This window comes from Rhyacophila brunnea, unplaced genomic scaffold, assembly GCF_057557595.1.
Source record: "Rhyacophila brunnea isolate RB1 unplaced genomic scaffold, BYU_Rbru_1.0 scaffold_6, whole genome shotgun sequence".
Classification (NCBI taxonomy): domain Eukaryota; kingdom Metazoa; phylum Arthropoda; class Insecta; order Trichoptera; family Rhyacophilidae; genus Rhyacophila; species Rhyacophila brunnea.
Window position 1 is genome coordinate 35,775,624 of NW_028233276.1, and position 14,373 is coordinate 35,789,996.

General features: G+C 32.9%; 1 protein-coding gene across 1 annotated transcript in view; it reads left to right on the plus strand.

Annotated features, from left to right (window-relative positions):
• Positions 1-14,373, plus strand: part of Ino80 (chromatin-remodeling ATPase INO80) — a 175,928-nt gene that overhangs the window by 21,415 nt on the left and 140,140 nt on the right. The window contains exons 17-19 of the mRNA XM_085956528.1: positions 13-180; positions 457-601; positions 2,465-2,592. Of these exons, the coding sequence (XP_085812654.1) occupies positions 13-180; positions 457-601; positions 2,465-2,592 (441 nt within the window). The remainder of the gene's footprint in view (positions 1-12; positions 181-456; positions 602-2,464; positions 2,593-14,373) is intronic.

Sequence of the window (14,373 nt, forward strand, 5' to 3'; positions counted from 1 at the left end):
TTTTCTTTCTAGAAGGTGGGAGTAAAGGTACTGGATCCAAAATCGCCATTGAAAAAAGTGGAGATGATTTCGCCAGGGTTGCAGCTTTTACCAGAGTTCCCGCATTGGCCCCAGCCAGAGCAAGTCCGCCCCTGTCTTCACACTTCACTTCCAAACTTCATTTACTCCTCAACTGTCAAGGTACACATACCATTTTATATACATTTCTTATTACTTATTATTTATCACATATTGAATTTTTTTAGTCCATGGTCTTCTTTTGTTAACCAATGATTAGTTATTGACCAGTAGAGGTGAACTGGATTGAGGGAATTATTGGTACTACTAGAAACGCACGAAACGTCACATCGACCATACATTCTTATGACATCCTGAATCTATGAGTTTGGTGTGTTTTTGCATGGTAATATCACATGTTAGTGTTCATGAGGTTTTAATATGATTTTTGTTTCGTAGGTGCATTGCGGGCAGCGTGTTGCATTTGCCTGTTCTCGTGCTGCGGCTCACAGCTGGAGTAGGAGGGAAAGGGTTGCCAAGATGGCTGCATCTTTTGCCCCTCCCCTCAAACCTCCACTTACTGCTTCATGCCTTTCTGTACCTGGTAAGTAATACTTAAAAATGTCAACAATATTTAAAGACGTACAAGAAACCTTCCCTGCAAGATGGAACTTAAATATATGAAAGTGAAGCTGAAAAAGACATCTAATACTATTGATTAAATTATCTGCAAGTCAAGCTGAAACTTGAATTCGTTATTATAGTGTCTCCACTGTAAGAAGTCATTTAGCTGAATTGGATATGCTGTCTGATCTATGTAACATTGTATCTACGGTTCCTTGACGTATGTAACATCCATAAATCAGTAATCACCCCGTTTAACTATGAATTCATGACATTGCAAAATAACTTTCTTAATTGAATACGTGTATTAAATAAGGCTCTAAGTACCAAAAAGTAGTATTGCCTGTAGTTACAGAATACCGAGTCATTGCAGTAAAATTTCATGAAGCAGACCTTTTGAAAAATGTAGTTTTACAGTGTGAAGCAATCACGGCAGCTTCTATAATTTTAGATATTAAGAACTCGGAAGTGTTAACACACCATCGTCAGCTATTTTATATTGAATGCCGTTGAACACTGCAGTGCTACTTATACCATTATAAATAAAACACGCCAACGGACTTACAACGTCGACAGGTTTAATTATTTTTCTGTATTTTTTTGACTTGCTTGAGGCACTTAGACTATAGTTGAAGTTATTGGCGTTGGTATGTAGAACATTTTTCTATAAAAATGTCAGTTTTTATTATTTTGGTACTTAGCGCCTTAATTAATACACGTATTCAATTGATGACATTGTCAGAACACAGGACAAAAATACCATAAATATAAAATAAAATCAGTTAAAATTAAAATACCACCGGCACTTGTAAAATGTTGCATCCTACTGACCAATATTGATATTAGATATTGCCTGTTACTTATACTTACTAGTTTCACATTGGCTGTCATGAGAGGGAAGTGTCAATAGTGGGATAGCATGTTTATTCCAACTAACTGTCTCCTGAATCGTATTGAGTACCTTACTGGATGATTTGTTAAATGTGTTCGGCTTGTACCAGGACCAAATTATTTACATTGTAGTCAGTGTTGCCAACCCTGCTATAATTATAGTATTTGTAGGTACTATAATTTTCGTCTGCGTACTATGTACGATATAAAACATATAGTACACCCAAAATACTATAATTTTCAAAATTCGGAAAAAAAGTTGGCAATAGATAATAAATAGCTCTAAAGCTGATCCGGAGAACTGAAAATACCTCCTTTTGATATTTTGACTAATAAAATGAGATGTCATCACTTTCCATTAAAATCTAATCTAAAAACGTTAATTACCTTACATCTGAATTTTTGTCTAAAAAAACGAGATGAATCACCTTATATGTGAACTTTTGTCTAAAAAAAAGGTGACATTAATTACTTTACGCGCAATTTTTTGAAAATGCAGAAAAGTATTGTTATTTTAAATTCAAATTTCGGAGGTTCGGTACTATAATTCCACTTTGGAAATATGGCAACACTGATTGTAGTACAAATGTAGCATGTAACTGTCTGTGATCGTGCAGGGATAGATCATGTAAATTATTGTATCTAAATAAATAGGCAGCCAAATAAACGAAGACATTGTTATTTAGAATATTTAGGTGAACAATCATAAAAATCACATATGCTTACATAATAATGAAATGTTAAAAAGAGCTTCCAAAGAGGTTCGATATAAGCAAAAACACTAAAAACCTTGCAGAATCAGGAAGTGTTATGCAACTAAAAGTTTTTTGTTATAGTCCTAACTTTTTGATCAGATATATTAAATTAGTAGCCTACTTATGGATTTTTATTACGGTAAGGGTAAGGTGTTCATAAGCTGTATTTAATTCTCTTCTGTCTTTCCATTGCTTAGATAAACAGACCCTAGTGACAGATGCTGGTAAGCTGAATGTCCTTGATGGCTTGCTGAAAAGACTTAAGGCGCAGGGGCACCGAGTTCTCATCTACTCACAGATGACGAAAATGATTGATCTTCTCGAGGTAGGAAATCTTTAATATTAATATAAATTTTTTCAAAAATTGTTCTACAAATTTTCTTTATTATCTTTTTTTAATATGATAATGTTGCAGTTAGTGTAACTAACAAAGTTTCAATGGCCAAAATCGTTGAATTTACACACACTTTTATCGTCTTTTGTGCTACCCACCAATTTTTATAATATGTATTCACAAATTTAAAACAACTGCATAAAGAAATGAAATCTGTGTGCAAAAAGCTATAAGTCTAAAAGTCACTACTTATTATGAGAGTCAAAAGAAAATGATTTTTGGACTACTCTGTATGAGAACGCCAATGTTTCTGTGTGAAAATTAGTAAATCAGAGGTGTTGATTCGATGCATTCCCTTTCTCATTTTGACTCATTTGGTATATTCAACTCATTTAAAACTTTGAGACTTATTGTACTTTTTGTGGTCCTTTCACATAGATTCTTTTCTGATAATGATATTAAAAAGTAAAATAATCAATGTATATAGTGGTAAGTAATTTTGAAGATTTAGAGATATTATTCAATCAAATTTGCACAACATCTCTTGATTATTTTTTGGACTTAATATGTCAAGTTTAAACAGCTTATCTTGAAAAATAAATAAAATCCACTTGAACAATTGTTTTTTTCTTACTTTTAAATTATTGCTCTTGTAAAGTATGGGATATTGTATAATAGCTTGAAATATTCCGGCAATATTCACATAACGACACTGCTGGTAAATTTTTAGCAGTTATACCTTAATGTTGAAAATTTGCCATCATCATGATCATCCTGGGTAGATCTACTATTAGCTTCTTCCACTTTCTCAGTCCCTAGTTGTTTGCTGCCATGTATCTTCGTTGAACTTAATGGGTTCAATGTCCCAGCAGCTTCTAGGGAGACCCTATAGACATTTAGTGTCCGTGGGGGACTACAGGGCAAAAACTCGGACAATAACCTGTTTAAATCCTCTCCAGTTGTGTGGAAATAAAAAAATTTCTTTTCAAAACAAAGAATATAAAAAAATATTTATGTAAACAAATAATTCTCAATTGATTTTAATATTGATGTTTTTCTACATTTATCCTTAATTAAATGGTTATATAGGTTTTAGTATAATTTCATACAATATTAAACTGTATTTTTCTCCCTCTCTCTATCTCTAAGATGTGCATATTAGGTGTATTATTTTTAATTTGTATCCATATTTTGTTGTGTTAAATAATTATTTGTTAAATTTTTTCAAATTCATTTTAAAACATTTATTAATTTTGCCAAATAAATTTTTGTTTCCTTTGTTAAATTTTCTTTAAAGAGATTATTTTATATGGGGGGGGGGGGTTAATAGTTAATATCAAAGGGGGATGGTTTTCCAGGTGGTAACATTGTCCTAGAACCGTCCTGGGTATCTGGGTGTGTTCTGTGTTGTACCTACAGACTCACCGAGTGACATGGCTTTATATTCTCATTTTATTATGCATTAGTTTCTTTTGAAAATAGAATTCTAATTAATTTTAAACTTTTGTCAAAAAGGCCAGTCAGTTTTTATTATATTAAGTATGTATAGTAAAAATGCTTTATTTTCGCTCAGACAATTTGTATCTCCATTCCCGAATGAAGATCTCCCGTGGTTCTTTTTTACTTATCAGTGCTATGTTTTTTTGTGATGCTATGTAGTTATGTCATGCATTTCGTCATCTGCATGAATTAAGTTTAAAAAACTTATAAAATTAATAAGTACTTCAATGTATTTCTGGTTTCCTTAGGTGTTGGTGATGTTATTATTCTAAATTAATACCTTGTATGACGCCAACACATTAAAATTCACACGATTATCTCACTTGCAGGACTGATTATAATTTATTGTCAATGTTGAAAATTTATTGAATATTGCGCCTCAGTGAGACAAGCTAAACATATTTCATGATTATCTGTCGAATTTCATTACACATCTTCTGCCGAGTCTAGATATTGCCTATAATAATAATACTATTATTGTCTTTCCCTTATTGAAAGCGAAAACGACTCGTTGCGCAACTGAGAATAGAGCCGGTAATGATTCTTGTCTAAAAACAACATCTGTCACGAATCTGCAGATGATTATGGTGCGTCATACCATAGTTGAGCTGTGAACCATGATTATTGTAAAATTGAAAATTTTATATGCACTCGAAAATCTGCAAAATCTTTTTGTTTTGGCCGCTATACCTACTGTTAATAACGGAACTGTCTATTTGTAACACTGTATGACCTCTCTATTAACGTGAAGCGTGGCACTTTCGAGAACTACAATACTGGCATAGATCGCAGCGCCACGACGGCGGCCATGACACTTCAACATATCATTTTCGCACTGTACTTAGTAATTGACTTGTTTTACTAGGATTGGTTGTTAGATATTAGTGGAACCCTTTTGAATAGGGTGGAAAGTGGTGAGGGAAGGGAGATCACCATGCAAAGTTACCTAATATTATTATTTCGACTTGTAATCCATCTTCACACTTACAAATAATAATAATTTTTGAAACAAAAAATCAATAAACTAGAGAAAATAAAAGAGATCTTTAAAAATGTTTATATATTATACAGAAATTTACGAAACAATTGGCCATGAAATTTAAGCTAATTTCAAGCAGCGTTGCCAACTTATCATTTTTCTTACTAGATTTAGCATTTTTTAATATATCTAGCTTGCAAAATACGCACCTGGCGCATAGCGTTAAATCTAGATCTACCATATTTCAACACCATAAACGCTTAAAATGTCTCACAAAAAGCTAGAATATTACACCAATTTCCTTGAAAATCAACATGCTGGCCTCTTGTACCATACGGTATTTAAGCAATGACCAAATTTTCTAACTTATTATTTTTGGGTACTTAGGTTTTATTAAATGCGAAACAGTTTATTAATTCTCCTTCTATATATTTTATTCTCGCATAACTATTTTGCCAACTAGCTTATTTTCATACTATCTGCATATTTTTTAATGGTAGTTACCAACACTGATTCCAAGAGAATGTCGGAGTACGCCATGGTGCTATTTTTCAATGATTTAGCATAATTATTAACAATTTAGTCATAGTATGCCAGTCAGTGCAATTGGCATATCAAAAGTTTCCTCGTTTTCAATCAATCTCTGCTACAGGCTTGTGTGAGAATACACCTGGGGATAGATTACTTCGTAATTAGGCGAAATCTCAAAACATTTGGCCAATACACAATAAATAGTTTTTTTTACACATCAAATAAAAGTAAATTCGAAATTTACAGTTCGTTCAATAGCAAAGATTTTTTTTCATTTTTTATTGAGATTTTGCTCACTTTTCGTCGATTACACACAAATTAACAAAATGGGGCAAGCGTGTCCAATCAGGGCACTTAAGGGGACGCTCTACAGAATTGCCCTTGAGAATTGAAAATATGGTTTTTTTACATGTGGTCCGGAATTGTTGCTCTACTGGTAATATTCAAAGGTCGCCGACAATGCTTTGGTCTAAAGTAAATAATGATCTCTCATAACATAACACTGTCAACGTGAATAAAATATGGGGTGACCAAAAAATGATATCTTCTAATATACGTAAATGTTACTAAATTCAATTTGTTAATCATCTGTTTGGTGGGAAATATTGTAACCAATATGATGGATAGCCACGATATAAACTTAATAATATATTAATAACGTTTTAACCAGAAATTGTCCGAGAGCTAAACATACGAAGGATGTTGAAATACATATCTACCTACATTTTTATTTCATGTGCTATCCAAAAAACATTATTATTGAATAGTATTTATTTTGAATGTGTAAGACCTATTACATAATTATTAAAAAAATAGGTACACATTGTTTAATTCTAATGCATATTTTTAAAAAAAAGTGTAATATAGTGATGTCTGTTTATTATAAAAAGAAAGTGACTGTTTATTAAAAGAAATGAAAATATAATTAATTATATTTTCATTTCTTTTAAAATGGAATTCTACCATTTACTTGGTTACTACTGCTAACTCAATTAATGACTTTTTATTACTTACCCGATTAGTTTAATTAATTTAGTCTGACACTTTTACAAACAAGTAACGCAATTTTACTTTTATAAAAATAGGTAGGTACAATAATTATTGTTGGTAAGTAAAGCCACTGCAAGAAATAATTTATATAAAAAATTATTATTAACGTAGAGACACCCACACATTTTTTTATTCAAAGCTAGCGTCACTGAGAAGATAGCAAAGTTACCGACCAGGGCTGTCGAAGACTAATTACTTATTTTTATGATGTGTTTTTAATTGTGTGCAATTTGGCGGAAAAATATAATATATAGATACAGTTGCTTACCATTCGGGTATCCAATGAGCTGGGTTTTGTTTAATCTTTTGCAGACATCCTACAGTTTTATTTTTTATCTTGCCCATCTCACGTAAGGATATCTGATATTATAAAAGTTACATAGTACAACAGTGTTTAAATCTAATATGTAATTGTACAGGTTTAATTAAAAACTATAACAAAATTAACATTTTAATGATTTACAGATTTTCCTATGCTATATCAACTTAATATCAATTTTAATGAGACAAGATACATATTACGATATATCCAAAATACACATCATCAGATAATATGTGAAATATTTTGATAAGCAAAAAAATAAGAACAATACAAAAATAACATAACATAATCAGCCAGTCTTTTCATAATTATTTTAGATAAATGTTGTATGCCGTTTGACGCTTGGAATTATGTAATTATTCCATCTGTTCAGTAAGCTATTTTTAACTTTAAATTTGTAACTTTTTAAAACGTAAAATTAGATTGATATTATTTTGACAGCCCTGTATTCGTTCGGCCGGCTTTAGGTTAAGTCGCATACATGTTATGTTTGAAGGGAATAATAATAATAATAATGATATTCATTCGCCCGAGAATTGTAATTAATAATTATTGCGTTTCTTAAAATAAATCCCCGATGGTTAGAGGTTTTTGAGGTTAGACTGAATTAAAATGACGTCCTTTCAACTCTGAGATCATTCTCTGAATGAACTATGAATGACCTTGTTCCTGTTCATCGGGCTCTTAATGTGTCGCTGATTGATCTATCGATCGATAAGTAAATTATCATTTCTCTCTTTCCAACTCATCTGGGATTCGCCCGCGCATCTTGCATAATCCATATACATACTTTACGAGCAGTTAAGTATTAACTTAGGCAATTCCATAATAAGATATAATGATATTGTATTGATAGCATTCCATAATTTATAGGTATTTGTTTTGTCATATTATTATCCTTTGTGTTGGACACCATAATATTTTGCTTGACAATCTAATACATAACTCATTATAATATAATTATATTTTTCGGATTGTATTTAAGAAATCTTTTAAGTACATACTAATATATACCTAGACGGATCTTAAGAGCGTACATAAGTGAAACGGCAAATAATTTTCAACATGTGGACCGAAATTTCGGCCGCGTTGAGGCGCGTTGCCATTCGGAGAGAGTTAAGTTAAAAGTCAATTTCTTTTCTGATGGAGTCAGATGAATATATTCTTAAATCATGTAAAGATTACTTAAAAACATTCCGCATGCACTTGAAAAAGAAAACATGTCAATGAATATACTATTATTATTACGAATATAATAATATACATAACATAAAAAGGACGCATGTTGAATTTCTATGACAAATTATATTTCGTTCGGTTCGCGTCATTTGCACCCGCGACCCGCAATCCGCGCATCGCGCCTAGTCACGATCTTTTTAGACCATGCCTCAGCTGAGGTATAGCCTTAAATTTAATATTATGAAAGTTTATCCACAAAAAGTTTACTAAGACTAATGACTTATTCAGTTGTAATTCATTCCTCGTTGTAGATTCATTTGTAGCAAAGTGCACATTGCTATCGCCCGCGTCTATCGACATCCACAATCGTTTCAATACAATTTCAGATCCCTGAATCATTTAATTCCGTAAATTATTTACACCCACGGTGGCCGCGTGGCTTAAGCGTTGGACTATAATGCCGTGGGTCCCAGGTTCGAATCCTGGGTCTGGCAAGTACACATATTGTTTTTCAATTTGTGTGTGTCAGGGTATGGACCTAATAGGTTGAGCAAGTGGCTGACATCCATTTCTCGTAAAAAACAAAATCTGTCAATACAAACCTCTACTCTGTGGAGGCCCATATGATCCTATTAGGATCGGACATGGTCGAAAGAAGAAGAATTCGATTTATGAAGCGGAAGCATTAAACCTATGTATTTCCAAGATTTAACGTACACAATACTAACATAACAATAAATAGTATAAATTATACTAGATTTATCGATTTTATCAACGTTATTTGTATATATAAAAATTTAATATTAACTATTGAAAAAATGCCAATCCCGGGATCGTCAAATTGTAATCCCGAAATCCCGGGACCAAGATTTTGGCTCGGGATTGGATTCTCTAGGCGTGATCGACCAAAACCGTCCCGCTATCGACGCGTTCATCGTGCATGCACTATTCTTAGACAGAAAATTTGGTTTTTTTTTCTAAAACCTAGGATTGTAAATTTTGGAGGGATTTTTCTTATTTTCAATATTCTCGTACCTATCTATTTCTATTTTTCCGTTATCGCCAATTATTGAGATATGGAAAAAAATATATTTATGCCAGTCCGTCTATCATACGCTTGTTAAGAGTATGCTATGCTACTTGGATCAATTAGCAATTTCTAACACTCACGACAAACATAATAATAATATACATTGATGATTCTTAAAAAATTACCACAGCTCAAGAGGTATACCGCCGTAATTTCAGATTTCCAACGAAATAATTCACTGCTTGAGTTTAAAAAAATATAATAAGTAATAAATTATTTGTACCAACAGCGGTAAGTTGCATTGGAAAATAATACTATGAAAGTTATTTATGGATTAGACATGGTAAATGTTAATGTATTTAAAATGTTAAAACAGGTAATTGACTGCAAATCACCGGTGTAGTACCTACTACATAAAATAGTCCTGGGTTGTAGTTTTAAAATATCCTAATCCCCTCTTCCTTCCCAAGCCTACCTTTTTTATGTTAATTTTAATTGGTTTAATATTTTTTTTAATAATTTCGTAGTAGCAATAACAATGATTATCGATAGGTACCTATACCAAAACATTGAAAAGTCTATGGTGGACTCCGTTATGTGTGGATGGACCTGCGAGGACTCAGGGTTTAATATTTGGATTATTCGAGAATAGTCGACTCAAATGATGAAATTTTTGGTTATTTTTTTTTTTTTTGTATTGAAAACACTACGACTATTTTCTTCTTGGACACTTTTGTATTATCGTGCACTTGAAAGTGATCACGAAGAAGATGCGTGCGTAACACGTTTATTTTACGAAATGTGACTAATGCTTTTTAACAATACGTCGATTTCTTTTTAAATGAAACGATAAAACACGATTGTCAATAGGCAAATATCTTCCCGTGTATTTTTACAGAATGTGAAAATATTAAGCGCTCATTTGACCATAAGTATCATACTATCACGATCAGTGTACTCCATCTGAAACCGTGATAAATTTATAAAGAAAATCATTATTTTGATGCATACTATTTCAGTGTTTTACAACCGGTGTGCTAAGAGAGTCTTCCTAGTCTGTCGACAGACCACACCAATGACAACGATCGGTGGCATTATTTAGCCTGTAGCACAGGGGGGGGCAAACTTTTTGGATGGAGGGCCAAATTCAAGAAATAAAAATGAGCGGCGGGCCGCAAGTAAAATACCATTTTTAGATATACACTATTTATTATCACGAAAAATAAACATATTATATATATTCAATAAGAATGAAACTGATGTACCTTTTTAACATTTTTTTAAATTCAGGTGTTAATTTTGTAGTTGATATTCTCAAAGTTGCTTCTAAATGGGCATCGGAGATATTTGATCGTAAAGAATTTTTATTGAGGTTCATGATCGAAAATGTTTGTTCACATATATAGGTTGATCCAAAAATAACGAACATTTTTCTTTCATAATCTTTAAGTTGGTCGAAATTGTCTGAATTAAGGGCATTGTAAAATTTGAAGATTTCTTCACGACGATGCAATTCTCTTAAATCAGTGTCACACTGCAGATCAATAATCTCAAGTTGTAGCTCTGTCGGCACACTATTAATATCTATTGAAATCGATGTTCAACGTAGAAAATAGTGGTTAAATAGTGTGAGACGAGACGCAAGGAAGACGTACTGAGATAATACATTTACGAAACAAGAAATTCTTCAAATTTTAATCTATTGTCAATATTTTTTAAAAAATATATAAAAAAAGTTATTCGTAATCAGAAGTACAATTAATGATGGCGGGCCGCAAAAAAATACCCGGCGGGCCACAGTTTGCCCCCCCTCCTGCGTAGCAAATCATCTACACTAGTTTAGCATGACGATCGATCAGAACTGTCCACTCTCGGCGGCTCTCGTGGTGCAGTGGGTGCTGGTCTCCCACCCGAGAGTTCTGGGTTCGATCCCGGTGAGGACACAATATTTATATGTTTTTCTCAAAGCTTGGGTATTTGTGATTTCAAAATTACTAACGTACGAAAAAGCAAGGACATGGTTATTAATAATTATTCTAAAAAAAACTCTCCACTCTCACGTTTAGAGCATCGTCAATGATCGCTTCTTTCCCGTGCAAGCATGCCATGTCCCGGTCCACCGGTGTAAATCGCATTTTGTTTAGTAAATTGCTTAATATGCATTATCATAATATGTTCCCTGCTGTACTTATTATTTGAAAGGAAAGATTTGTGAAATATGTATAAGCATTTATTTATTTAGGTTTTTGGTGAACCTGACCGTTTGTCACTTAGTGATACTTTTCCCATTACTTTGGAAATATGTATGGATACAACTAGTAAGGTAAATGACCAACAAACTGACCTTATTAGTACTTCGTGGCTATATAGTATATATATATATTCACATAGTTTTGAAAGAGGTTAAGAACTTTGTTGGGATGTAAAGCTATTCCAGAAATAGACTTAAGAAAATAAATAAATTAGTAATATAAAGATGCCAAACTTCATGTTAACATAGCACCTAATCATCCGTGAGTGACGTTTTAATAAATATTAAAAAACATTAAACTTAAACGTATTTTGTTGTAAAAATAGATTATCACGAAACTAAACATTATTTTTAATGGAAAACAAAGTTTTTGGTATATACCTGCCAAAGTAATAGGTAGTATTTTTTATTTAGTAAAAAAATCTGTATTTTGCTTGTGAGATGAGTCATTTAGCCGTAAATAGGCATCTGTTGGATTTCAACAAGGAAATTAAATTTATAAAATTAACATTTACAATTGCTTCACCTGTCAGCCGCCCATCATATTAAATTCCTAATCCAAGGATGTATTAAAGACAGTGATAGAAAACTCGTGTCTATGGAACTCAATGTTTATTTTTGAAATACGAATATGAAGTCATTGTGAAGCTATTTAGTAATATTGTTATGAAAATTATTGTGATCGTCCGTGTATCTCCCTTAACAACACATTCATTGTATAGCTTCCGATTCGCTCATCCCCATGAGCATGCCATTTTTATAGACGTCCTGTAGCCTGATCTTAGATACAATATTAGCTTCAGCTCGTTTCTGTTTCTTAAACAATGACGCTCTTCTTCTGTCAGGACCTCGCTAACTGCAAATAATCTCAATAATGATACGATGCCGACGTTGATATCTCTCAGGATTAGGGATTCCAATCCCGGGATCCCGAGTCCCGGGATCCCGGGATCCCGAGTTATTTTCGATACCCATGAATCCCTGGATTGATAAACATAATCCCGGGATTTCGGGATTGATTTTTTTATCAATTTCTATGGAAAATAAAATAAAAGCGAAAATAAAACGGAAAAAATTCTTTTAATAAAAAATAACTACATTAGAAATAAACTGAGTTTGAATGAAGTTTGATTTATACCCATGTGTAGGTTGCCGATTCATTTTATTTTTTCATATGAATTATTAAAAATGAGAAAGATTGGAAAAAACAATGCTTCGCACTTCTAACAAAGTAATTCTACCATGATATCATACGTTTTACAGCAGTTTCATATCTGGCTGACTAATTAGATTTATGATGCGGAAAGGCCATAAGTACGCCATGATTATTTGCTTTACTATTTTAAATCTCGCTAATCCATTCATTATGTCTTTACTATCAGAAACAGCAATCTCATATTAAATTCACATTATTATTTATATTACAATATTATTTACTCCATTAAACTTGTGTATTTCCAAGATTGAACGTATACAATATTAACAATAAATGTCTTAAATAGTATAAATTATACTAGATTTATTTTTGACCGATTTTATCAATGTTATTTGTAAATATAAAAGTTTTATATTAACAATGGAAAAAAATGCCAATCCCGGGATCCCGGGATTGTCAAATTGTAATCCCGAAATCCCGGGATCAGAATTTTGGCTCGGGATTGGATTCCCTACTCAGGATGTCACATGATGCGGCCAAAGTATAACAACCTTTTAGTTTTTTCTTATATGATTATTTTATAATTATCATCCCTCGCAAACTTTCGTAATCGTCGTTCATCTGATAAATACGAAGCATGCGTTTATACGCCCATATTTCGAAAGCTTAATTTTTCTGAGCGTTGTTTCTGTGAGTGTTCACAAAATCCTCAAGTGGGTTATGAGAAACTGATATAAGTACCCTGCAAAAGTTATGGCTTGGGCAAGGGTGTCATTGGGCCGTACTTTTTTGAAAATGCGATTGGAATTGCGGTGATAGTGGATTACATTTTTTTGCGCGAATTGGACTTGTAAAACATATACTTTCAGCATGTCATAATGCGCGCAAAACCCGGGAGTTACTGCAGACCATGTTTCCTGATCGCGTTATTTCCCGTTTTGGCGACATTAACTGGCCTACGAGATCGTGTGATTGAACACCGTTAGACTTCTTCCATTGGATTTTTTTTCAAAATTAAAATCTACGCTCATTATCCAAAAACGATTCCTGATATCAAAGATAATATCCAGTGCTCCATCGGCGATATAGAGCCGGGTTTATGCACATGCGCCATGGAAAACATGGCCAACATAATAGAATGATCATCTGTTAGAGAAGCCGAGGTGGATATTTGAATAATGCTACATAGGTACATATTGTATATAATTACCATCAGTATTACAATAGATTTAAATAAACACAAACATTCCTGTTACAGACCTACAAACTTATCTGTAGAAAGGCCAACAATTGAACTACGAACTACCATAGGACGGCATTTTGAAAATTTCATTCGAATGTCAGATTTTGTCCAGTTACGAGTCTTGATTGGGTAGTTTTCGACAGTGGCTCCCCCATCCCATTCTTCAGAATAGTTTGTAGGTCTGTACCTACTGTACGAAAACATCTTCTTGGCTACGTTTCCAGGCACTGTTGTTTACTAAATGGGAGGAACTTGTAATGGAATTGCGGTTAAAAATGGGCGGAGCATGTTAGTTCACAGTTTTAACACGTAGCCAAGAAAATGTTTTCGTACAGTACTTTATTTTTTATAAAAAAAAAAACAGTCGGTTCTTATTGAAACACCGTTATGTCAAAGCCCTGGCTTTCTCGACTTGCCATTTCAATTCCATTGTATGGTTCTACTTATCATTCAGATGTGGAAGCCACTGGTGGTTTTGTCTGCGTCAGTTCAGAGGCTTAAAATATTCTAGCTACGCCAAATATGATTCGC